This window comes from Oxyura jamaicensis, chromosome 3 (assembly GCF_011077185.1).
Source record: "Oxyura jamaicensis isolate SHBP4307 breed ruddy duck chromosome 3, BPBGC_Ojam_1.0, whole genome shotgun sequence".
Lineage (NCBI taxonomy): Eukaryota > Metazoa > Chordata > Aves > Anseriformes > Anatidae > Oxyura > Oxyura jamaicensis.
Genome location: NC_048895.1, coordinates 20,391,517 through 20,418,820, shown reverse-complemented (window position 1 = coordinate 20,418,820; position 27,304 = coordinate 20,391,517). Strand labels below are relative to the sequence as shown.

General features: G+C 42.3%; 1 protein-coding gene and 1 long non-coding RNA gene across 2 annotated transcripts in view; one reads left to right on the top strand and one right to left on the bottom strand.

Moving 5' to 3' along the window:
• STUM (stum, mechanosensory transduction mediator homolog) overlaps positions 1 to 27,304 on the top strand; it is a 38,153-nt gene that overhangs the window by 2,032 nt on the left and 8,817 nt on the right. The window contains exon 2 of the mRNA XM_035320984.1: positions 25,611 to 25,790. Coding sequence (XP_035176875.1) covers positions 25,611 to 25,790 — 180 coding nt within the window. The remainder of the gene's footprint in view (positions 1 to 25,610; positions 25,791 to 27,304) is intronic.
• Positions 1,826 to 21,775, bottom strand: LOC118163894. Its single transcript, XR_004749237.1, has 2 exons — positions 21,315 to 21,775; positions 1,826 to 2,537 (listed from the first exon to the last, which is right to left on the bottom strand). It is a non-coding gene; the product is annotated as an uncharacterized LOC118163894 (long non-coding RNA).

Genomic DNA, 27,304 nt, shown 5'->3' with positions numbered 1-27,304 from the left:
TTTTCCTTTTGATAAGCTGATTTCAGTAGTACTTTCTGGCTGTCTGTTCATCCTGATCATCTGTCATGAAAGTAGCAAAACAAATTACAACTTAAAAAAATAAACAAATCTTCCATGTGGCATTCTCATGGACTGGCCAAAAGCTTTGTCTGGGAGATGCATCCCAGATTCCCTATGCAAAGCACAGCACTTAGTCCATACATAAATGAGCTCTACTCTTAATGAAGCTCCTGATGTCCTATACATTTTCATAAAAAAATTTACTCAGATAATATAGCCAAGTAGAATATGACTGTGTACAGTCTCAGCCAAATCCTGTCATATATCACACAGCTTACATGCAAGGAGAAACAGGAGGGATACAAATCTGCTGGTAGAAATAGTCAGGGTAAAAAGAGATCTTGTGTCAGCGTCACACCATCTCCATGAACTGAGCAGCACTTACAAAATATTTGTGATGATGTGAAGTATTCACATCTAGCATCTGAGCCTGTTCCCAGTGAAGTAAATGGCAAAATTCCCATCAGTTCCCGTAGTACAGATTTTTAACATGTTAAAATGATGTTTCACAGGCTGGCTATATATTTTCCCTGCTTAGGTGGAGACTGTGACTTCGTACTGGTGATAACAGAAGTTCTCCATTTTCCAGCCCTCAAATTCCGTTCCTCGTCTGTTTTGCATGTAGTTGTAATTGATCTGTAGTCTCTGCAGTGCAATTCTAATAAAAGGTCAGAAGCCACTAGAACAGGCGAGGAAATAGGTAACGCTGAATAAATCAGATGTTCCACTGCTTGGAGCCCAGTACATTTGATGTGTTCGTTAGTGCCTAGTACCTCAGACAAGTAACATCCAAGCAGAACTTGTGCTCTGATGCACTACCAAACACACACGAGGTCTCTTAGCATCTGAAAGCCTCTCCTTTCTTCAGTTAAATTAGCCTTTCTATGTTATGGAAGTCATCTATGAAGATGAAATCTGAGAATTTTAAATATCCAGTTTATTTTTCCTGTATGCTATTTATGTTTTGCTGTATTACTCTATTTGAACAGGAGAAGTAATACTTTCTCTTTGTTTATAATCTTTTTTTTTTTTTTCTCCAGTTGGGTAATTTTTAGGGTTTTCTGTAGTAACCCAGAACTGCAGTTTTTAAGATGCATTGTAAACTGGGTTTTAATTACCCTTTGCATAAATATTACAAAAGACCCATGGGAAATTTTTCATATTCAGGGGATATGTTAAACTTTGCCCTGCCAAAAATTAATTTTCCAGACCAAATGCAATCTAGAGAAGCTTGATTAACCCATCTACTTGCAGTCTGCTTTGCGGAGCAGCTATGAAATTGTATGCTGCTTCCATTCGTTATGATGGATGCAACTGCTTGGTGATGTCCCGCATCAGGATTTTCCATGGTGTGCTGTGGTCTTCCTCGTATGCATCTGGTAGGGCTGCAGGACTGAGCTGTAACAAAGGTGTCCCTTGTTCGGGTCCATAAAAGGAGCAGTTGGTATGAAAGGGAAAAGAGGGAGCTGGTATCCTTAGGAAGTGCTATAATAAATGCTGTAGTACTGACAACTATCAGTCTTCCAGCTCTGTCACAGGCAGTCTGTGCCACAGACTCTCTGAACTTGTAGTTTGGTATAGGGCTTTTGGAGAAGCTTCTGGGGTCTCAGGGTTAACTCATATTCCAACAAGCTCTGAAGGATGGAAGACAAAACACCAGCAGAGGTAAATTGTGGTGTATCCTCTATTTTCAGTTCCCGCAGGACTGAGCAGTATGCATCTCCAGCCGGTACGTGCTGCAGATGGCAGCTGAAAGAAGGGTCTGTCCATGCCCTTTAGCTCGCAGACTGTGTTCTCTTGGAGCTGCCACTTGGAGCTGCCATGTGCCAGTCAGCGTGGGAGAAGATCTGGCTCTCTGTCATTCCCTGAGCTGATACACAGTAATCTTGCCCTCCTTCCTACCCGTTTTTCCTTCTCTCAACATCACATGTGTGGGAAGAGGGGAAAGCAAAAGGGGAGAACGGGAGGAAAATATGAGGAAGGGAATTATCTGAAAGCGTGAGGTATTCTCCAGGATGAATCCCTTGTGTCAAGAGGAGGGTAGACTTTTGGATTACTGCCTGAATTACACATGAATACTATTTTTATGCAGGGAGTAACTGAAATACATAGTATAACGTTAGTGCAAGATAGAAGAGCAGCCTCTGCTGAGGCTTGAAATAGCCAGTGGTGGAGATCATGCGTGACGGCCTCTCACAGCCAACTAGAGAAAAAAGGGATGATTCCCAGATGGTTCAACCTTTTTCTTCGGTGGTGTACAGCTCTCCTCTTCTGGGGTGTGACAGCTCTGTGTAACATGTCTTTTGTTATCTGTTTATTCTGCTTCAGTCTTGATAGACTTTGAGGGCTGGACCTTCAGCTGTGTAAACTGAAGTGGCACCATTGGCTTTAAGGCTTCATTTATACACGACAAGCATCTGCAGAAGGTTCTAATTAGAAGCTATTGCTCTCTTCAGCAGAGTGAGCTCTGTAAAGAGCTGAAGAGAAGTGTAGAACACCACTTAGGAAAGCTGCAGGAATGAGATCTGTCTAAAATTATCAATACCCATTTTATTTTTCTTCATGGAATTGTAAATGGATGCCTCAAGTAAATATCCATCACCTTCATTATAGAAACAATAAATTAAGGAAAAAAAACCAACATTTTCTTATCTATAGTAGGGCAAATATTGCCAAAAAGAAAGTGGGACTTTCAAATGTCAGTTCTTTGGCATTTATGATCCTTTTAATTCTTTTCTATGGACATGCAAATGAATGAATAGGGGTGATTTATACCCTTCTTTGTGGAAAACAAAGATTTTTCAGGTGTTTTTATGAGTTTGTATTTGTGAACTTTACTGCTGGAATTCTGTAGCTAATGTTGCCTTTCAGCCTCTGGTGCATAGAGGCTGGAGAAGCAAGCTATTTTTTCAAACAAGCTATTTTTTCACGAGAGCTTAATTAAGCAAAGCAAACCTATTGTCAGTAGACCTTACTCTACTTTTTTGTATTTCCACTGAAAGCGGAAAATTGAAAATGCATTGAAAAGATCAAGAAGTTCTTTGCAGTAGTTTTTTCACTTGCACGTGTAAGGTAGGAAAGGAGACCTGTGGTAACACATGTGTATTCACAGGTCACTGCTCCCTGGTGTAGTAGCAGAGGTACCAGCTGTTTGGTAGGTGTTCCTAGGGTTGTATCTCTGCTACAGACTCCGTCATGGCACCTCAGTTTTTATCCAGTGTCCATAAAATACAGCAGGGTGCATCATTGAAGGAAGCTGATTTCTGCTTCACAGTTATGTTTGATTAGCTCATACTTACCTGAATACTTCAATATATTCTTTTCCTTCGTCCTTTTCCATTGTTTAAGACTGGATTCTTTCCCTGTGTTTATCTGCCTAGCCTTTATGCTACATCTGTGCATGCCTTCTTATTTGTCATCCTCTCACGGCCCTTGCTTTACAAATGCTGCTGCTATGGACATACACAACACGTGCACAGTAACACCTTGTTCTTGACTACAGTCTCTGTCATAGTCCAAATATTTAGTATTGTTTATGTTATTTGGTCATTTTTTGCTCTTCACTCATTGTGCTTGGTAAGAGTCAGCTGTTGAGCTCCACTCATGTTTATAATGACTTTTTGTTTTTTTCACTGTCAAGCTGCACACTACCTAACGCTGCTGCTTTCTGAACTGCAGTCACTGCCAGACCAACTTAAATGTGAACAAGTTTCTCTCCCCTCCCTCATGCCTTCTGTTTTCATCCAAATAGAAGACAAAAGAATTGGCCGGTGACATTTTTCACTGCTGTACTGTGGATATATTCATTACTTAATGAACACATAAGGAGACAGGGTTTGCTCAGCGTCTTGCAATCTAGGTTGTCAATGCAATTTGGACAGATGTACATGAAGATTAAGAGTGCAAGTAGGAGCAGACAGAGAAGAAATATTAAATGGCCAAGTGAACCAACTGAATTTTAAGGGCTCTGGAAAGCTGTTCCAGATGAATGGTGTGACAAGGAGAAATATAGAGAATCAAGCCCAGAAGGAGAGGAGCACAGCCTGGGAGAGTACATTAGCAGAGATTTGGTAAGGACAAAGAACTGGAAATTCCTGCAGAAAGAGAGAAGAAGAATGAAAAGATTTGAAGATGGAAGTTGGATGAGGAGAGTGCTTTAACAGATGAATTTTGGCTAACAGGTGAACTTGAATTGCAGGAAAAAGGTGAATTATTCTAGTGCTCTGAAGCAGTGGACAGAGATTTATAAACTTTGATAAAGCACCGTTGCCTGCAACAGTTCACTGCCATTTTCTCTGGTCCACCATGAAAAGACCATTGAGAGGTGGTAGAGCTGTTCAGGATGGTCAAGGAAGCAGGAACACAGGTTTCTCAGGCTCTTTCCTATCCATCGAATCACATGCAGTGCCCTAACAAACACTCCCCTAGGGTGGCAAAAGATGGCATAAAGTAGAAAAATGAATTTTAGAATACTTGTACAATTTTGTGGAGAAATGAGATTGGATGGTAATGGGATTCTAAAATAGTCCCTAATTTTGTAAAAAAGACACTAATTTGCACTGGACTTATGAAAACTTTGATTCAGAGATAACCTGGAAAGAAGAAATACAAAAGAGTTTTCTTATTTTCTATGAGATATAAAAATCAGTCTGACATACAACATTGTTCCGTTTGTCTTTAGACTTGTCTTCATTAAAGAGCTCTACATCTTTAAAGTTACACAGTTGCAGCATTACTATGGTTGTAGCAGTATGTAAAGATGCTCATCAGTAAAGATGCTTATATGACTAACTATGAACTGCAAAATGAAAATACTCCAAGAGCATGAAAAAAAAAAATCACAAGCCATTCTGTGTAGTTATACTTCACTGGTTGATTTCCATTATAAAGTTATAAACTTCATAGGTTTCATGATATGTAGAATCAAGGAGAAAGTTAGCGGACAGAACTTGAAATTTCCAGACTAGTAAATATAAATGAGATGTTTGATGAAAGCTAATTGGTAATACACTAACATAAATGAAAAGTTCCAGTTCTAAGCATACCCAGAGGATATGCCCAGAGTGGATAATGATTAAATCTTGCTGGAGGGAAGAGTGAATGTGATCAATAGAGAGACTCCAGGAACATAATTGTGTTCACTGCAGGGGTTCAACCTGTACCACAATTCTAACTTCAGTAATAATGCTTATGCAAGGTAATGTGTAGGGGACTAAGGCTGCCATTTCTGGGAACATGAATTTGAACATACCACAGATAATTATCCAGCATCTCACCAGCTTGTCATTTATCTAGGCTGAGTTCTCAACAGAAACATTGATGAATATCCCCACAAAATTACACATTCTCTGTCAGCTTGAGTTTGTGGCTAACCATTTTGTACAAGTCATAATAAGGGAAAGTTTCTGAAGAATGCAAAACCTGAATGGTCAAATTCAGCTTGAGAAGTGGAAAAAAAAAAAATCAGCTGAACTAAATGAGTATGCTATTTTAAAGAAAGTCCGTACATTTTCAGATAAATGTTATAAGACCCTGAAGAACTGAGATTTTAATGGAGATTAATAAACTAAATTATGATGAACCATTGTTACAAGCTTTCTGTGTTAAACAGCTGAGTCATATCACAAAGTATGAATGGTAATATACGAAAATATTGTACTTGAGATAAAATAAGCCCGATGATCACATTAGTATCTGTCCAGCTGAAACTGAGCTTTGCTGTTTTAGTTTAAACTATGTATTTATAGCTATGCATATATCTATTACATATACCAATATGATAAGGTGAAATTTTTGGTTTAAGTGATCTCATCCTTATGTAGGTAGAAAACCATTTCTTATATCTGTTTTTAAGTGTATTCATAAACAAATCAATTTTAGATTTTGTAAATGTTTTGTTAATTTGTTATTTTTAAAATACTTGCAAGACCTATTCTGTTGCCATGACAATTTAATTTCCATAAACATGATTTTTGTGTGTGTGAATATTCAACATTGTACTTGATGTGTTGTGTTGGGGAAAGGCGATGGCAACTTGACACCACAGAAATTACTGTGCCAAATGGCCCATATAGTCATAGAATGGTTTGGGTTGGAAGGGACCTTGAAGATCATCTAGTTCCAACCTCCCTGCCATGGGCAGGGATGCCTCCCACTAGATCAGGCCACCCAAAGTGCCATCCAGCCTGGCCTTGAACACTTTCAGGGATGGGGTATTGACAACTTCTCTGGGCAACCTGTTCCAGTGACCCACCACCCTCACGGCTCCCTGTCTCATATAAAAGAGAGAACAGAGCACAGGTACTACAGTCATGGGCAATCCAAGTAAAGTCACTTCCCTGTTTTCTCTTTTTAAAGCCAGAAGGTGATTTTGTACATTGGCTTGCACCTGAGTACTTATTTCATTCAGTCCTCTACCCCTCTCACACATCCCACGTATAAACATTTGAAATTGATTCTGCTGCCACTCCTTTGAAGCTGACTCCCTGAGGTGATCTTACAAGATTTCATCCTATTTACGTTGGTCAGCTATACATGTTAACCTGGCCTTTCTGCCTCAAGTGCTAGACTTCTTACATCATATTTGTCGCAGAAGGCTAGTGTTATTTTATTGTTATGCAAAGGTGTAGGTAGCTACTGAAGTGCAAGGCAGAGCTTGAACGAAGCTATCATAGAATCACAGAGTATCCTGAGTTGGAAGGGACCCATAAGGGTCATCAAGTACAACTCCTGGCTCCACACAGGTCTACCCAAAAATTCAAACCACATGACTAAGAGCACAGTCCAAACGCTTGTTAAACTTCAACAGGCTTGGTGCCATGACTACATCCGTGGGGAGCCTGTTCCAGTGCATAACAACCCTCTCAGTGAAGAACCTCTTCCTGATATCCAGCCTGAACCTCCCCTGCCACAGCTTGACACCATTCCTGTAGGTCCTATTGCTGGTCTCTAAAGAGAACAGATCGGCACCTGCCCCTCAACTCCCCCTCATGAGGAAGCTGTAGACCACAATGAGGTCTTCCCTCAGCCTCCTCTTTTCCAGGCTGAACAGGCCAAGTGACCTCAGCTGCTCTTCATACATCTTCCCCTCTAGGCCCTTCACCAGCTTTGTAGCCCTTCTTTGGACACTCTCCAACAGTTTCACATCATTTTTACACTGTGGTGCCCAGAACTACACACAGTACTCAATGTGAGGCCTATGACTGTATATAGAAGAAAGTGGGGAAGGAGGAAGAGCTCATCTCTCTTCTATCTCATCGCCAGGACAGAAGCTTGATGGTGGTGTTATATTAATGTGCATCATTTTGCTTACTCCCAGGGAAGTATTAAAGTCATGGCCAGCCAGGAGAAGTCCAAACAGGCAAAACTGGCTTGGTAATACTGCATTCTTTAGGTTGGTCATTTTCTTCCAAATCTGAAGAAAAAAGTTGTCTTCCCTGTGACACCAAGTCATGGGTTAGCAATAGAACTCAGTAGGTTGGGTTGACAATTGGACTTGATAATCTTGAAGGTCTTTTCCAACCTAAATGGTTCTATGATTCTGTGGTCCTCTGTCTAGCCATCAACCATTCCATGTCACGAGCCCATCTGGATACAAATAACTCCTTAGGCACAAGGGTGCCAACAGGCAAATTCTCATTTCCATCAAAGTGAAGACCTAATGGAGCCACTTTGGATGTTAGATTCAAGGCAACATACTTAGAAGTAAGGATGTGTCTCCTGTTGAGTGCAGCTGATGTTTAATTGAAACCTGTGGTGGAGACAGGAGTGGAATTTAGACCAAATATTAGTTTCCCAGAACCACTCTTGCTTGGCAGCTACGTGGTGAATCCTTCTTTTGCTGAAGCCATGTAAATCTGCGTGCTAAGGCAGAACTCATCAGATATGACATCATCTTTCTAGTTACTCTTAGGACTCCAGATCACATTGCTTGGTACAACAATTAGCAGAACCAGAGCAATACAAGTACAAGATGTTTCAATTTCAAGATAAATCCACCTGTCAGAACTCTGAAGTCCACAGCATGCAGAGCAGCATGGGGTTGAGCCTCTAGAAACATTTCTCACATCTGCTCACCATTTTTGTTTCTTACTGTAACATTTATCAAACAATTCCATGGTAATGGAAAGAGAACCGGGCTCAAACATAAGCACTAACAAATTCACTGCTCGGGGCTGCTAGTACGAATAAGTATTACTGTGAAGAGGAGCTTCAGGGCTGAGCTCTCATTGCATTTAAAAGCTGAGAAGATTCTTCCTAATTTGCATTAGCCATTAAGAATTGTATTTCCCAAAACAGCCAATAACCAAAGCTAAAAATCCAAGGCTCTGGTATCACAGAATGTATTCTTTCTCACTTACAAATGTGGTTTTTAATATTTATGACACTATCATAGGCTAGTAAGTGTTCTTTAATGTATTTTGTGAAAGGAATAATACCTAAGTGACATGAGACCTAGACCTTATTCCAGTGACTGATTAAGTCTTTCTTGAGTTCACTGGTGCAAGAAGCGACAGGTCAGTAGCTCAGCAAGGTTTTACTACATTATTTCAGTAGTATTGTAAAGTGCAGACCATACTTGAGGCCTTTTATGATACAGAAATACGAAGGAAGACTTGTGTCAGACTTCGTCTGCTGGTAGTATGAATAGAGAAGTCAGGGAAAATAATCTGAGGATTGCCCAGGAAGATGGTAGCAGAACTGGCATCTGATCACACAGCCATACTATATTACCTTTAATCTCTTCCTAGGAAAACATTCTTAATAAACTACATCTACTACTCTTGGACTTTATATTTGTCAAAAAGCAAGATGTTTGTGCCACATCTTAGTGAACACGCAGTTGATAGGTAGAACGGACAAGGAAATTTGTTTCCTTGACACAGACAAGAAAAAAAGTTCTTATGTGTTGGTTATTTCCTCGCATTATCCTGTGATCTGCTCTATGCTTGTGAAAGCATACACACCGTCTTGTGCACACGAGAGGGACTTCAGCATGTTTTACTTCATACATGACCCTCTCACCCCCTCCAAAAACAAACAAAAAAAACACATCACCACCAACCCAAAACCACCAAGTAAGCTAGTTTGTTTTGTAGCATATATGCACCTCGGAGTTGCCATTTGAAAGAACACTAATTTGTATTGTTCATTATAGTACAGTGCTAACAGATATTTGCAGTAAGTAGGCTCCATTGGATCTTGTTTACAACGCAGTTGTGTGCAGAATGAGTTCTTACTGTAACCCTAAAATGTACTATTTTAAAACAGATTTGTTACCTATACAGCAGCGTAGGTCACTGTGCAGACAACGGGAAAAGAACAGGTCCTATACCAGTAGGTTGTGGTAAAAATGTAACCTCAAGAGTCAGATCAGAGTTAAAAGAAATCTTAATAAAAGCACACAATACAGTGTAATGAAAAGAAAAACACTTCCTTGAGTTGTATTTCTAAAGACAGAGTCTTAAAGGCACAGTTGGGACTTGTTTCTTAGCAACAGTGCGCATCTGAGCAGTGCAAGCATCCTCGTGTTGTAAAAAGACACCCTCAAGAAGAATGGTAATATGAAAGGAGCTAGGAACATCAAATTTAAGGGATATCACCCCACAGGAGCATTTTATCAGCATTGCAAAACCTTGTATCCAGTACTGTATGTTTCAGAGGAAGATCTCTAATGGACAGAGCTGAATGCAATAACCTGCCTGTAGCAGAAACTCCTCCTAAAGAAGTTTACTAGCTAGCTGATATACCAAAACAGAAGATAATATTATTTATTCAAAATAGCTTAATGGTAAGTGATCTTTTTAATGAACATATTAGATGGTATTCATCTACCTGTATGTTTGAGTTGGTTGCTGTTAGAGTCTGTGAGGATGCATTAGACACTACCAGCATGTGACTCACCTCTTCTGTAAAACAGGTGAAGTGAATCACACCCTCAGGGGTCCTGTCCCTGAAAAAAAAAACACTGCAAAGGGAGCTAAGAGTAACTGGCTCAGACTGAGACACATATCTGCCAGATACATGAAGTTAGATGACAGCTACCTAATAAATGGTTTGAGTGAAAAGGGAGTCTGGGTGCACATCTGGCAGCCATTCAAGGGTAACCAACCACAAACCACAGCATCTCTCTGATTCCTGCAATTCCTGCAAATGCTATTAGAACCTCTTCCACAGCATCCTTTCTCTAGTACCATCTAAAACCTTGTTAGCTTTGCTGACTGAGGAATAACTTGAGCACATGTTCTCACTGCACTGCTCATGGTGACACTTAAATCTCTTCTTGTAGGATGTGCTGGATGTTCAGTGTTCTTTCCTTTACACACTGTTCATGGTACAGAGGTATGAGAGAGGTGCTTGCATGCTCTTTGTCAGTAGCCTTGAGAGCTACTATACTTACTGATAAGGCTGACAGATATATAATACAGATATAGTATCTGTAACCGTCTATTGCCTCTCCTCCTCCTTTTTTAAGCTTGGTTAACTCCAGCCAGCCAGGACAATGCCTGGCTGTAATCTTTGGCTATGATGAATGACATGGGGTTCCCCTCTTCTTCTGACTTCTGAGGTATCAACACATTGCATCAGCTTGATTGTGACTGCTTAAGCAGTTACTGCAGAAGTAACAAGTAACTTTTCCATGCAATAGTTGGAGATTACGCTACATCACATCAGAGATAGCAGAAGAAAACATCTACTGGGACCCCAGTGCAAAGCCATGGTTAAACTAACTTACGTTCGGGTAAGCTTTGCACTGAATCTGCTGTAGCACAGATACATGTTCCTTTCTATTAACTCTGATATGGGCTTACAACCTATATTAAAAATAATATAATTAATTGCCTGGCAGCTGGTGCTCTCCAGCCTGTAAGTCCTTGTACATGTACACAGTATAAACACTTGACAACACACTGTTAGACAAGTTCTTCTTTTATACCCTGTAGTATCCTTATTTTCAAAGATACCCTTATCTCCAGAAATGAACAGATTCCTAATGTATGTTCCATTTACATTGTAGCTAGAAGCCTTGGAGGGCAGTGAAGCTAAACTAGGAGAGCCAGAATTTGATCAAGTACCTGACAACTCTTTCACTATGGCTTTGGGCATGGTCTTAGGCTGGAATTCCTTGATTTCAATGGGAATTAGATGCCTAAATATCTTCAGACGACTGTGCTTTTGCTTCTCTGCCTTTCTTCTTTCATTTTTCTGAAGGAAGCAAATGGTGGCATACATAATTACACAACCTGTGCTGGGGTGTCATTAGTACTTACAGAATGCTGTGATTAAAAAAAAAGAACTAGATGAAGTGCTGCTGTTGCGTAGCTCGAATGTTAGGAGAAAAACAGTATGTTCAAAACAGAATAAGTAAAAAAAAAACGCAGTTATTGGCATATGCTAAAAATATTGAAGGATGGTAAATAATTTGGAGCCAGACATTTGGGAAGGGTAAGAACTATGTCTATGTTTTCCTCTGCTGAGTAGCATGGCTCAGCTTCAGTGACTGGAAAATAAAAAGCACTTTTCCAATAGTCCAATAGATTTGTATTGCCTTAATTCCAGATCTGTAAATGTGATGTTTCACATCGATCACGTACATGGTACCAGCTCTGCTAGTCTTGTGTCATTTAATGAAAAGATTGACCTTTCCCACAGCACCTGGAAAGGGCAGGGTAGTATGACCACTGACCACCTCTGTGGGTGTGGCCTTTAAGCCAATTCCTTATTCACCATGTAGTCCACCTTTCATCTCTCTCCAATTTAGAGATCAAAATGTTGTGTGGAACGTGTCACAGGCCTTACAGAAGTCCAGGCAGATGACATCAGTCTTCCCTTGTCAACTGATGCAGTCACTCAGTCAGTCACTGAAGGCAACCAGATTGGTCAGGCACCTTTTGCCCTTGGTGAAGCTGTGCTGGCTGTCTCAGATTAAATCCTTGTCCTGCATGAATCCATTATGTATCATGCATTTCACCTGATGTGTTCTGCCTATGCTCCAGGCCCACCCATGGTTCTCATTTTGCTCAGCTCCCAGGCTCAAGCACACATTGCTTTTACTGTGGATAGAAATTCCTTTTCTATGTGAGGAATGGAGTTGGGGTGAAAACTCTCATGATCTCTATCACACTTCTCATCCCTACACTTCCCCCTTCTCCCTCTCTGTCCTTTGTGCCAACTCGCTGCTGCCTTCCCCTACAAGGAGCCGCCCTAGGACAGCGATTCCATTTGTGGAGCACAGTCTAATAATTACAGGCTTGAGTTCCCACAGAAGGCCATTCCGCCTGGGTTATCACACTGTTCTGATCACCCTGGTATCTCACTAGTCAGACTGTTCACTGCAGATGGCTCTGATATCCCTGAACGTCAATGGTCCTGTTCCAGTCTGTCTCCAAGGAAAGTTTAGTAAGATGCTGTTGCTTTGTGATGTGATCCTAATGCATTGAAGTCTCTGGATTCCACGTGGAACAGATTTTTCTCTAGAAAATACTAATTGTAAAATTTAAGGTGATTTTTTTTTTATGACTGTATCTGGTTAGACAAATGTTCCTCCAAATTACAGTAACAGGCTTCTGCTGTCAGATTGTTTGGCTTAGCATAGGGTTAGCTAAAAATACTTGCTTATTTTTTTAATCATAGGCACAATAAGAGATGGCACAATAGATGTAAAATATCAGGTCCTTGCTTTTGAACAATACTGTACTAGAAGTCTTTTTATGTAAAAATGCTATGTTTTTATTACTAAAATGAAGATAAATTAAATACTTCAGCTATAAATGTGGGGTTATTTAATGCTTAAGTTTAGGAAGCTACACGGACTGCAGAAATACACTTTAAGCTTCTGTAGGGATTAGTGTAAAAGAGTAAGGAATTGTAAGTAGGAAGACAGTATTTTGATATAGCAGCATATCGGTGGTCCACTCTTTCAGAGAATACATAGTACCCCGGGCTTTAAAGGTGGGGAAAGAAAAACATGGACTCACCACTGTGTTAGTGAACGCCTGTCTTTCTGCCACTACTAATTGACTTTGAGTAGGACAGAGGGCAGCCTTCTGTCATTTTGATGTTTAGAACTGCAGATTTCTACATGCATAAGAAAAATCTGACCTATTTTTTTTTAGTCTTAATAAGAAACGGTGAATTGATTTAGCCTTTGTAAATTCCTAAAACAGATGAGGATATATATTAACTACAGAAAAAAGAAGTTGTTGCACCAAGTTACCTCACGTCACACAGGAACTCTGACAGATCCCTAATTCAGGGGTAGGGGCTTTATGTTGCAGGATATATAAATAATAAGAGCAACAGATGTTCATCTGTTGCAAAATGAAGTGGAAAGCAGTTGATATGGTGTTTGAAAGAACCGTGGCTGGAGCAGGCGATAGTGGTTGAAGTAAATGTAAGGAAAGAAAAAGTTTGAACTTGGTATGAGAGAGGAAGAGGAAAAGTATTTGGGGTGACAAGTGCATGGCACAAGGAGAGGGAGGAATTAAGTACATAATCCTCCTCTTCACTTGCAGGCCTGAGTGATGAAAGGTTGGTGGTGGTGTCACTGGTGAGAAACATACACCACACAGTGAGAGTTGGGCTTTGCTGTCTTTGGGTTAAGACAAAAGAATATTCAAGTAGAGATGACAGAAAGAATTAAATGGACACAGGACAAGCATCCTACAGAGATGCAGGCAGAGATGGTTCTTTAAATGCTTGTGTGTGGATCAAGTTTAAAGGCATAACATTGAGGGAGCAGAAAACAAGGGGAAGAGAATGGCAGAGGCTCAGTCTGCCTCTCTGAAATACAGAGAAAGATGACGTGACATGGTAGGAGAGAGGGGAAAGGCAGATGACAAGGTGTCAAAGACCAGAGAGCCCTTAATGGACTCCAGGGCATACAGGAGCCAGCAACTAAGCTGAGGTCCTGACACCACAGAACTTAGTAGGAATGTTTTCCACAGAGGAAACTCTCATTTGTAAAAGAGAAGCAAGTTGAGGTAACGTTGCACAACTTACAAGGCACAGGGAGGGAAGAAGGTGGTTAGGGTAACTGGGGAGAGTAGAGCTCTACAACCCCGATGCTGTTCTGTTACAATAAGAGTTACAACAGGCCTTTTTCTGCAGTAGGGGTAGAGCATGGTTCTCAGCTTAATTCCAGTTGTACAGTCCCATAAACTCAATTCACATTAGAGTGTGAATGCAGATGCAGTGAATCCAGGCCAGAAGTGACCTCAAACCACAATCAGCTACTAGAAACCGCAGGGTTAGAGGGGCTGGATAACCGGTCTCCTAGCGGTGCAACCTCTGGGCTGCCCTGCAGAGCAGGGTATTCTGGTGCAGCACAACAGACTTGTCAAGTCTGGAAAGTGGTGGATTTGACACGTATAGGAACAGATTCTAATTCTACTTGCACTGCGTGGATACATGTTTATGGTAGCCCTGTACAAGTTCATGTTTGAATTTCATTCATCAGCTTCACACAGAGCAGCAGGCATATATGCTTGGCCTGGCCTGTTACTATTATCCAGAGGAACAATCTTCCTGGTGTTTGCATTTCCAAATTGCTGCCAAGATCAGGTTAGACCTGATGAGCCAAATTAATCCCCAGTATAACTCTAAGTGACAACCATTGAATTTAGGTCAGAAATGCATCTGGGCCTAATAGAGATGATTATTCTTTTGGCAACAGGAGACCAATAACAGAGGAAGGCTAGGTGGATGGCCCCTCAGCTGAGCCTGCCCTTTCAAGAAGGTTTTTCTCTCCTCACTCAAAGTTTCTTTTCTCTGGGACAAGGAGAATCTTTTGAGGTTCACATCTTGCCTACTACTACTGGCCCAGGCTGGCACACAAGTAACAATTTGAATTCCCTTTCCTCTACAAGACTGGTACTCCCTAAGAAGTAGCCTTGTTTTAGAAACCACCATGGAAAACTGGGTAAGAAACCAATATAGTGATTTCCAGTTTATCAAACTGAAGGACAGACAGGAGTAGAAAAGCATCAACTTTGTTTAGGTTGTAAAGTCTTGTGTTGCAACATTAGTCCTGGTTTTCCGGATTGGCTCCCTGTCCCCAGTTCAATGGCTTCTCCATAAGGACATTTTAAAGTCTAAATCTCATCTGAGCTTCACACTTTAGCATTTAGATAAGTGTTCCTAGCAGTCTTACATAGGAGAGTCGAACCATTCTGCCATTGCCTCTAATCTTCTTGTAACCCATTCAACATGAGAATTACAAAAGAGAACAACAGGCAGAATAAAGGTATATAACGTGAAAGTGTTAATTGTTATAACACTTTTCTCAGTACATCTCACTCCATATAAAAGTCTTCTCTAACCTCTGAAAAAGTGATATCCTTGATTTACTGTATGAGAGAGAACTTGCCATATTTCACTCTGAATAATTACTTGCTATATTGTGATGCTTGAAACTCAGTTCTTTGTGATATCTACAAACATATATGCATTTTTATATAATGTCTACCTGTAGCTAGATAGTTAATATTGGAAATTATTTGCTACAGGAAAAAAAAAATTGTCCTTTAACTGAAATTAGTGTAAATCAGATTTTATTTCCTGCAGGTTGGGAATACAATAATTTCAAGAGAAGATGCTGTACAGCCAGAATCTGGTGGACTTGTTTGATATGAGCACGCATGCACATACCTGGGGGGGTAACATCAAAGGGTGGGGGCTGTGTACTTGATGTCCGCCTGCTTTGGCATGATCGGCACCTCACAAGCAGGCTTTATGTTTGGGGCTGCTGATTGCTATGGGGATCATTGCGTCTGATGCTTAAAAACCAGAAGAGCTGTTCAAAAACAAATTGGAACTCATGAAGTGCTCTGTCTTGAAGAGCCATTAGTTGCGTGGTGGCAAGAGGACATGGCTCTGGAAAAAGAAACCAAGATAGTCTGAGATGGCTGCCAGGAAGAGGGAGTCTTACTTCAGTTCCTAAATACAGGAACTGAGAAAGCAGGGATTAAACAGACGTATCATATCCTTATCACATATAATCTTAATTATTTAAAACAACACCTCAAAAAAGTTTGAGTGTTCCTCTTAGGTAATGCATTATTTAAGAAACACTTGAAAGTAGTAACGTTAACATCTTAATTGTGCTTCTGCAGAATAAAGTTGAGGTTCAGACTTACTTTGCAAGTGGCAGTAAATTTGAGCATGATTTAGTAAATAAAGCCAGGATACCAGAATTGAGTCTTAAGTCATATCCCAAACTTGTGAGTTCAGCACTGCACCCCCAGGCAAGAGAGTGCAGCTCTACCCCTTCAAATCCTTGATTGAGACTCTTCAGCTCATAAAATGCATGTACTGAATTTTCTGGAGAAAAACACCTTTATGCTAGTTTTCTGCATACTCATGACTGCAGACATCCAAACATCTGTGTAGCTGTTGTTTTACATTCTCATGCTACTTAATAGATAGCTTAACTTTGCAGTGATTTTGTAGGCTGGTACACTTTATTGCACTTCCATTGCAGCTATCTTGTTCTACAACAAAAACTCTAATTGCTCTGTGTCCCCATCTAACTTTCTGATAGGATTAATTCTCTCTTATGTCTTGGTAGTCCCTAGTTAACATAATTTGTCCTCACAGTTAAGGACTCCAGAGTATTGCACCAAGGTGAAACTCATTGTTCAGTGCATCTTTTAAGTAGTCAATTATTCTTCCACAGGCAGAGCAAATGCTGTTAGGTAGCTTCAAAGGGCTAAATTAGCTGCAAGGCAGTGAGCAGAAAAACAGAAGAGGAGGCAACAGGACTACACACCTAGCCTTGAACTGCGGCTGCTTGACTCATAGGCAGGCCGGATAGATGGACCTTTACACTTTTATTTTTCACTGTTATGCAGCTCTTATTTCCAGGGCCCTTTGGGGACTGGATGTACCAGAAAACCAAAAAGCTTTCTTTACAGCTCTCATGGCCACTCTGAAGTAAGGATAAGCTCTCTCCAGACATTCTGCTCTTGAAGATATCAGGCTGGTAAAGTTTGGATGAAAAGCTGCATCCAAGTTATTTTGATATCAGTAGCAGAAAAAGAATGGCTCAAGGTTCGTTTCTGGATTTACACCAACAAAACAGAAAAATGACTTTTGAAGGTGTTGAGAATCATGAATTAAGATCGTAATATTAAACATAAGATTAGGGGAAGGTTGTTTTTGTCTCCTCAGTTCCCATCACTTGTATCCTGAGATCCTGCAATGGGTGGGTACAGAGCTCCTGTGACTGGGGGAGCCGTGGCCAAGTGCACAAGTTCCTGCTTAGCTGATGGGCAAAGAGGGGAATAAGGCTATTACAAAGTGTAAGAAGCCCTTAGTTTATTAGCAGACAACATGAATATCAGAAATTCTGCACAGCAGCAGACAGAAAACAGTAAGTATATCTGTTTCCATGAAATAGAGCTGCTTAGTTGCTGATAAAATTACGGAACAGCAGGGCTGCATCCACTCAGGGAAGATGAGCTTATAGTGGAGAGCCCTATGCCATAGATGCTGGTCATGTCTTTTGTTTTTCCATATGTTTATTAATGTCATTGGAAAGCAATTACATTATTTCTCTTAACGATGACAGACTTGCTAAGGATGCAAGTTTATGAAAATTCATCATTCCATTAGCAAAGAAGAAAAAAAAAAAGCATCAAGCATAAGTAAGGCTGCCCTGTCTTGGATCTTTTCATAGCAGTTTCTCTCACTGACAGCAGAACAATGGACATGTTCCTTCAGCCTCCCTGGCTCTTTGTTCCCTGTCTGTAAGGTACAGACAATCTGTTGCCTGCTTCATGGCAAACACCTACCTCACTAACTGCAGAGCACCACTAGTACTTGTACTAGCTTTAACAGAGCCTGACTAGCCATGGGCAAGAAACAAGACAGGTTCTTTTATGTAGAACTCAGTCTGCTCTTGCTAGAGTGCTGCCTGGACCTGAGTTATCACTTCTCTACATCCCACAGAGCATCCCTCTACACCACTACAATCAGCATCACGATGTCAATCAGCGTCATGATGTACTGAACACCTTTTGTGCTACTCGGGCAGCCAGGGATCCCAAGTGACCCACACAGGAGCCAGAAAACGGTGGGAAGGAAAGATGACTGTTAGCAAGGTGTTAGAAAGAATATGGGAATGAATGACAGATTATTGCCAAGTACAAGGTTGATCAGAGCGTCAGCTAGAGAGTGGCAAATTTCTCCTCGTGGCACATTATCTTAGTAATACGTCAAAAAATGATGCTTCTGGTATGGAGGGACTTACCATAAGCAATTATTTTTTCTGTGACTGCAGGTGGTAGGTACTGCTTGTGACACCCTTCCCATTTCCTATATGGATATCTATGGAATTTCTTGGTAACATTCTACATCTCTCCCCTTCCCCCCTTTTGGAAAATTACAAGTTCTTCCCAGTGGTTGAAACGATTATAAAGTGTGATTCAAAATATGAGTGGCAGTTCTGGGACCACATAGTTATATAAAGGAAAAGAAAATAGTTTGGGAGGTGGGCTGGTACAGCTTGCAAACACAGCTCAGCAGCAGAGTTCTGGCAGGAGCCTGAGGTCTGCTGTGCTGCTGCAGCTTACACAGCGGGGCCCCGCACCACAGCTCAACAGAAATACTCCAGTCTCAAGTACAGGCTGAATTTTAAACATCAAGTCAGAATTAAACCATAGACTAACATACAGGAGCTGGAAAATCTCTATTTATTGGTAGCTGTTTTTAAGTGTTCAAAAACATTGCAGAGCTGCAGCATTAAACAAACAACAACAAAGAGCCGCTGATGGCTCCGTGTATAATTAAGGGTTTAGTAAGTCACTTGCCCTTTGTGCAGCCCTCCCCTGCAACTTAACATTTTGCTATGAATTTTTAGCTTAGGAAGTATATGAAAGTTTGTTGCAGTCCAGTTTTTGAAGTTCCTGTTAAAACTCCACGTTGTCAGTAGAGCTAACTTTTTCCCCTTGTGTTCCACGTTTCAGACAGCACTTCTTTTGCATCAAAAAATGATATCATCTTACATGCATGTGGGCCATCTTTAGCTGATGTTCCATAAATACTGTCAAGGCTGTTCAGACCATGGTACAGAAGCTTTTTAATAAAGAGCTGCAGAGCACTAGCTCAGCTTTGTCACGACAGCAGTGCTGTGGAGCAGCTGTAAGCAGTTATGAGGATGCAACGCTTTGGTGCGGACTGGGCATTTGTCACATAGGGAGGTCAGAAAGCAAATCCCATATACAACCCACCTTATTCAGACTTAAGAGTTGTGACAAACCCCGTGGAGACAAGAATCAAAAGTGCTAACTCCCACTTGTCAAGCTCCTGTATATTTTTGTTGATACTGAGTGCACAATGATTGGACAGTCAGAATTCACTTCAGATGTCCCTCCCGTAGGGGAGGGAAAAAATAAAAACCACGCTGGCAGGAGCTAAGCGATGCATTTTTAATAGCAGGCCACAGAGGAAAAATCATGAGCTGCTCTCCATGGCAACATGTAAGCTCTGTCACATTTGCCTGCCTCCGCTCGTTCCTCTTCTCTCTCTCCTACCCCACCACTCCTGGTTTTCTTGCCTGGGTCCTGCATGCAGTGCTGTCTGTGACAGCTGGTGTTTGCAACTGGTCACTTTGCCACCAGGTGTTTGCAATTTATTGGATTTCCCCCCACTACAGCTCACGGTTGCATCATTACTTGGTCACAGTTTGCGACCATAGTTTGTGCTTGGCCTACAAATTTCAGGATTCTTTTTTTTTCCTCCAGTTCTAAGAGGTGATGACTGGGACCGAGCAAGCCTGCCATTATTTTAAGCAGTCCTCTGCTCCTGCTCTTCTCCCCCCTCAAATTGTTAAAGCTACTCATCTGTCCTAGCCCTCCTTACACCATGCGTGGAAGAAGTAAGCTTTAGTCTGTTTGGACAATGGAAAGGGTGAGAAAGCTTGCTACTGCCTATTTAGTCAAACTTTGTCCAAAACAAATGAAAAACCCACATAAGCTTTCTTTTAAGATACAAAGGTAAAATACTTTTATTTCTAGAACAAATCAAGGTAATGGCACTGACTCTTGGATTAATTCCACGACTGAAGTGATCTTCAAGAGGCAGGATTTAATGAATGCCACACACACACACGGGTTGCATATCCTCTTGTGGTAACACCTAAATCCTGTTGATGCCGTAGCATCACAATGCAGTCTTTCCACCTCTACTCACTTTATATTTCAGAAGAAGCACATGCAGCACCCAGAGGTGAAAGAACTGCCGTGTGACAAGCTCTATATCCTGGACTGCGCACTAACACCAGCCCATAGAGGCATCAGCGCTCCCAAGCCACTTGGTGCCAAGAAAGCTACAGACACATTAGCTGGAGCAGCCTTTTCTGAGCAGAGAGCTGTAATAAGCTTGTAATGAGAACACTCATCTTGGAGGGTTTAGGTTATACAGTCATGCTGGCAGGTTCTCTCTAATACAGCCTAAGCCCTAATGAGATCCAGCAAGGCAGAAACTGGGGAGAGTGGTGAGGGCTCGCACTGGCCCAAACATTTCCCTTGGATTTTACTTTGTGTCTGTTTTCTCAAGGAAAGACATAAACAATTCTCTGAGAAAGGTCAGCAGCAACTCAACCTGAACATTAGTGCTCTGCAGTTTCCTTTTCTTGTGCTGTTGACAGTGTCCTCTCTGCAGCCCAGCTCTACCCATGTGAGAAAGGGGAAGGACTTAAGGCATCAGCTAGCACCACTAATGGCTATTTCTTGTGTGAAAAGCCCTGTCCCTCATCATAATCCAGAGGACTACAGATTAGCATTTTGATTGATGCCACACCAAGGATGAGAGGCCTCCATAGCTGAGACTTCTTACAGATGGGCGTATGAAAAATGAGTCCAGGACACCAAGGACTAAGATCTCTCAGCCAGTAGATAACACGGTCACTATAATGGCAACCAAACTGCAATCCTTATCACCCTTTTTGTGCTATTTTTCTGGCTTACTCAAGCAAGAATGAGCACATCTCCTGAATTTTCAGCACATCCACAACACCTGCCTCATACACCTGTCAACACTGTTTAATGACAGCTAATAATCATTTTAGTTAAAAAATTCAGACGTGTTAGACATGTCCCCACACACAGCATTCCCCTGACACAATACTGTTACACAGTTGCTTCTCATCCCCACAAAACACACACCTTAACTACATCTCCCATCATCGAGCCTGCAGCCTTCCTTGCTCCTACAGACATCATTGCCCTGTTCTTCTTAACTTTCCCTGTGCTTACCTGCATGTCTCCTAGACTCTTGCTCCAGCTCCCAGGTCATGACACATCTTCCATTTTCCCTTAGGAAGCAGGAGAAAAGCAAACTCTCCCACTGCCTCATTTACTCCCAGTACCGCAGGAGACCATCTTGTACAACTCCCAAGCTTAGAGGAAGAGGAACAAATGTTTCCAAGCCCCTCTCTACCTCCAGCTGTCCTGCTTTTGTAGGGTAGGGAGCATGGCCAGCAGCAACCTAATGAGCTGCCCCAACCTAATAGCTGCCCCAGCTGCAGTAATTTTGGTTTCTTTTCTTCCTTCATTTGTAACTGGGTAGCTCATCAGACCTGATTTCCTCACATAGATACTTTGTGGTGTGGTTGTGTAGTCAGTGGGAAGCCCAGTAACAAGTTGGTGTGCTCAAATTATTTCCACTTGCCCTGCGGCCACTGGTGTCTTGTCTTCTTCTGTTTTGCACCTCGACTGACTAGGCTTCCACATCTGATATTTCTGGGAAGATACAATCAAAATTTGCTCACAGCCATGTCCTTTACAATAAATATGCCAAGCTCCATGTCTGTCTGAAGCTCCTGCAGGAGTGCCCATGAGAGAGACACTTTCTTGCAAAAACAGGAGAGAAAAACTCATGTGCAGCTTAAGATAGTCCATAAAACAGTTGTTTTTTAATATGATGTTTTTCTCCAACCCGATGAGTGACCCAAACGGCAGTAAGCCAGGAAAGGTCTCTCTAGGGTGTGAGTTTTAACTTGAGCAGGGAAATAAAAAACACCACACGCAAAACATTCCTGTCTCAGACTAATTCAGTGTGCTCTGTGAGGCCAGGAGCTGACAGCTGATGCTCTTGGAAGGCTGCGAGTGCCAGGATCAGAGGAGCATACAGCAAACAGAGCAAAATCAGAGGGGATTTTATCCAGTGTGACACGTGGGAGAACAGACCAGAGAGGGGAGAAGGGGCACTCCCCCCATTTGTCTTTCCCTTTGTGGTGGTATCCTACAGATAACAACAGAAAGCCTTCCTTATTTACTTGTGTAATCTAAAACGACCCCAACTGATTGGCGAATTTTCTCCTGGTGGAGGGAAGCTCTTAACACATCCGTTCTCTTTGTGTAACCCTGGCCCTTACTGCATCCCTTACCTGCAACCTCTCGTTTCCCACCTATGGAGAAAGCAGGACACGGCTACCAGTGCAATCAGCTCCTCTCGGAGCTAAACAGAGAAAGCACACAGTTTGGAGTAACACCAGATTTTACTAGGTTTGGGCTACTTTCTATTGGGAAGATATGAGAAATGCCTCATGTAACTTATTTTTCTCATGTTACGCTGGCAAGGTTGTCGGGATTTTTAGTTTTCATCAGTTTGCAGAGTTAGCAGTTTGCATTCACTGGCTACATTCACAGCCTGAAGTCCTTTGGGAGAGCTCATTTATTTAGCCTTTGTAATCCCAGCTGCAATTTTCTTACCAAGTCTACACTTTATATGCTACAGGTACCCAAGTGCCCACAGGCTGGATCAGGGAGGTAAATGCATCGGTGCCCCAGCTGCCGCAGACAGGCGGTATCAGCACACAGCTTTCCTTCCTCCTCCTCTCCAGGAATGTGCTCCCAGATGCAAACTCTGCCATATTTGGAAACGTGCAGCTAAGAAACTTTCTTAAGGGGAAATCACATACCTCGGAAAATGTGTTCAAGGCTTTCTTCTGCCTCACGTTTTGGAGTGAAACTGGGGCTAGGGAAGAGCATTTTCTCCAGGTTTGTTGAAACACGGATAAAATGCTTGTCCTCTGAAAGAAACATATGTCGACCAGAGGAAAACCACTTCCATTTTGTATCTGCTGGCACGTCTCAATTATTGTAATTAAAAATGACAACATTTTAAACTAATATTAACTAATCATAACTAGTAAAGAAAATGCATCGTCTCCCATGAGCAGGGAAGTGGCCGGAATGGGGAGTCAGAAGGCAAGGTTCTTGAGATTTTAACCAAAGTTTCTGTATTAATTGTGTCTCCAGACAGGGACACTTGGCTGCTTTGTTCCCTTCAGAATGGGACTAGACATTAGCTTAGTCACTGCAGTGTGTAGGGGATTAATTAGGCAATTCAGCACCTCACTCTAATAACGTAAAAATATTAAAAGCGTCACTGGAAGGAACTGAAGCTGTATTTTAAGAATTATTGCTCATTTACAATCTTTTTTGTAACACCTCTTGGAAGAGTAAAGGTAAGGCAATTTTCATTATCAAAACAGATACGCATTGCCATTTGGCAAGATTTGCCATCCTGATGGGAAAACATAAATATTGAGTTTCTGATCCTGCCTCAATCCAATTTTGGATACTGCTATGCTGCAACTTTGCAGAGAACTGTTTCAGGACGCACTGGGGAATATTTCAGTCCTCCTTCTGGTTTGAGGAAACTATACAGGGAAAAAAATGCTGGGTAAAGCAGGGCAGAGATCTGGAGTAATCCCACATGGAAGACAGCAAAGCCAGAGAGCAAAAGGTAACCTCTCTCTTAATGAGAAACGGAGGCTGACTCAACATCCTTCAGGATAAAAGCAATTTCCCCTTTTGCTCTTCCCACTTTGCTGGGCAGCCTGCCAGCGATGCTGGGGCGTGGGGCTGCCTCCCTCCGTTTCAGCGCTGCGCACCCACTCCCTCTCTGTGAGGCCGCTACTGCTGCACTGCTGGCTGCAGCACAGGGAGCTGTGGGAGTACGAAATCAGCTTGCACCAGTGGCAGGAAGACAAGGGGGGGGGGGGGGGGGGACAGGACCCGGTGGAGCATTAGGAAGATGCTGAAGCTGAAACCTGCAGAAGATGGTGAGATTAAAAATAGGCTGTAGCCAGCCTTCCCTAGCACGGAACTGACTGTTCTTGTTACCACTGAGAAAGAGGGTGGTGGCAGAGAGTCTCTCTCCCACTTTCCTGATGGGGTAGGACAATGGCATTTTGCTCCTAAGCAGACCCTTCGGCTCTGTCTGTCCTGTCTTCAGGAAGGATGCAGACTTAGTGTTTCCTCCTGCCTGCAGCCAAGTCAAGGGACTCCCTCTTTCCCCGAGTTCAGCAAGGTATTTGTGTACATCAAAGATATCAAAGATGAGCTCATGCATTCACTTCTCACAGGTTGTTTGCATGCTCCCATCCTTACAAAGGTAAAAGGGCAAGCTTTGTAGGAAACATTGTACATCATTCTGCACTGTTTGTAATCCCAAACACTCATCAAGGAAACTGTTCTACAGAACTGGCTTATCCAGCACAAACTATACCACACCTTTGTGCCTACCTTGGCAATGCCCTATCTAGATTTAAAAAAATATATTAAAGACAATTTATAATGAGAAGAGCTGTTGACATGCACACTTAGCTCAGATAATTGAATCTCCTGACCTACAGCTTGTACATTGTAGGAATCAGAAACAGCTTCTTCTACTCTTTGCTGATGCTGTGCATTTCTGCAGGTTGGCTGTGGGGAAGATGAGACTTCCCCGAGCTGCAGTTTCAGTTATCCATGGAAACAGAACATCAGCTGCGAATAAATGATCAGCCTCATCCAATGTGCTAAATTCAGAAAAAAATCTTTTTAACGTCTGCTGTGTATCTCGCCCCTACTTTTACTTTCATGCATCAATGTGATCATTTGTCTGAATTGTTTTAGGAAGTCCTGAGGGCGTGTGGAAATTTTGAAAGCTTGGCTCAGTTTGAGCCAGGGTTTGCAGCACCAGGTGAGCCTGGCTCAGTGCTGAGCTTTGGTTTTGCCTTTCCTGCCCTGTTAAAACACTCTCCCACATAACAGATTGCAACTGGGGGGAGCATTACGCAAAGATGCAGTGCCTCAGTGGCACCCCTTTTTTTGCGTATGCTACTTCTGGAACAGTATCTGGGAGTAGTATCAGACAGTTTTCATGCAGACATGTCAAAAACGTACCACTTTGTTCCCCCAGTAGCACCCTAATTCTCAGTGGAATTTTCCCTTGTAGAGCTTCTGTGGAGGAAGTATTCTCCCCAAAAGGGAATCATGAGGCAGAAAAAAGGTAGACGGGTGAAAAAAAAAGAATCCAAAACCTGAAAGAGGTTTTCTGTCCTAGTTTCATGTATACATATCAGTGTAATTCAGCGGAGACAGTAATATGCTCAAGGTAGATGTGGCTATGCCTTCATTTATCCTCTAATGATAATTGTAGATTTCCAGCACTGCAGTGGGAGCACAAGGAGGAGGATGCTCTGAAAAGTAGGTATAAAGGAAGGAATGTGGCATGAAGCTGTGGCTTTCACTGTGTGTTTCTTGCTGCTCTCTCTGTAGGAACACTTGTATCAGCTTTCACGGTGCTGTGTGGAGCCCGGACCGACCTCCCTGACAGGCACATGTGTTGCGTCTTCTGGCTGAACATTGCTGCTGCACTGATTCAGATCCTGACAGCAATCGTGATGGTTGGCTGGATTATGAGTATATTTTGGGGGATGGACATGGTCATTCTTGCAAGTAAGTACAGTGCACTCACCCTCCTATCTACCCCCTGCCTTTGGCTGTGTTGCTGGGACCCAGCTAATGGCCCTGCAAGCCTCCAGACTGCTCTGTAGGGAGCAAGAGCCACAGGATGGGCTCTGCAAGTCGATGAGAAACAGTAGGCAGAGGAATTGTGAGAGGTGGTTAGGAGCACTTGCGCCCAGGCTGCGCCGTCACGCATCTGTATGTCTCTCATCCCACCATGCAGGTTAGGATCTTACAGTCCCCTTAAAAAAATGAGAATTGTAGAAAAGGGTGCGGATCCCAGCACTATGAATGCTGTTGTCTGGAGCTCCTCCTCCCTGGTTGCATCTGTGTGTGGTTTGAACAAGAAAGACCTTTGTCTCCCCGTGACTCCAGCAGCACCTCTCTAATTAGCAAGTGCTTCCCGCAAGGGCAGTCCATCCCCAGAAAAGCTCTGGGGTTGATCTAGTACCTTCCATCCTCCCCTGAATCTATATATCCAAAGGCTTTTTTTCATGTTTTATTAAGTTCTTAGGCTGAATAGGACTGTTGAGCTTTTTCTGGAAGGAATTGCCATACACTCTTTAAGAAGGCTCTGAACCACTACTCTAGATGAAGAAGAGAGGAATCCTTCCTTGAACATACATACTTCCTTGAACTGGCTAACTACATATTGCCAGCCCACAAGCTCTGTCACTTTATCTACTAAAGACTTTCACTGGTGGGCTCTTTCACTTTGGTGGACACTGCCCCAACTGAACAGGTCTGGGATCTTCCAGACCAAGTGGGTCAGCAGTTCCCAAAGTGAGGGCTTCTGGAGAATGTCTTACCAGTAGCTTTTGCTGTTTTGTTTGAAGGGTCTTCGCGTAGTCATCTCTGCTGATGACATCTCTGTGGGAGGAGGATCTCAGGAAACTGCCAGGCACCAGCAAAACAATTAAATGGATGAAACTGAAATGAACAGCAGGAAAACAGAGCAGATTTTCAGATGCCAAACCCACCGGTTAAACCCGTCCACCAAACCACCTGCTACTTTCTGAGCCAGCTTCAATGTACAGGCTGAGTTCAGGGTGATCCACATACACAGTAAGATGTTGTGAACATGGGTGAAACAAAAGGCTTTCCTCAAGACAAAGGCAGCACTACACTTTGTTTTCCCCTGCAAACCAGCAGAAGTTTCATCTCAGATGTACCTGCATGTTGGGTAGCCTGATGAGGATAACATGTGAGTCAGTCTGTACCTGTGAAATGTCTCTAAGAACCTGCCTAATTTGTGTGTAATTGGGTAATTACATGCTTGTACCTATATACACAGGAGCACTATTGCTCTGCTGGACAGCCTCAGCATGTGGAACGCTGCTGGCAGGCCCACTTTCACAGTGTCAAGCACCTGTTCAAAGAGCTGCAGCTGAAACTGACTTACCTTCCTCTGTAGTCCTCCTTCTGTATAGCAAAGACACACATCAGCTGGGCAAATGGCTGGTGCTCAGGAGGCTCCAACTAGTTTTCTGGTTTGGCTGCTGGGG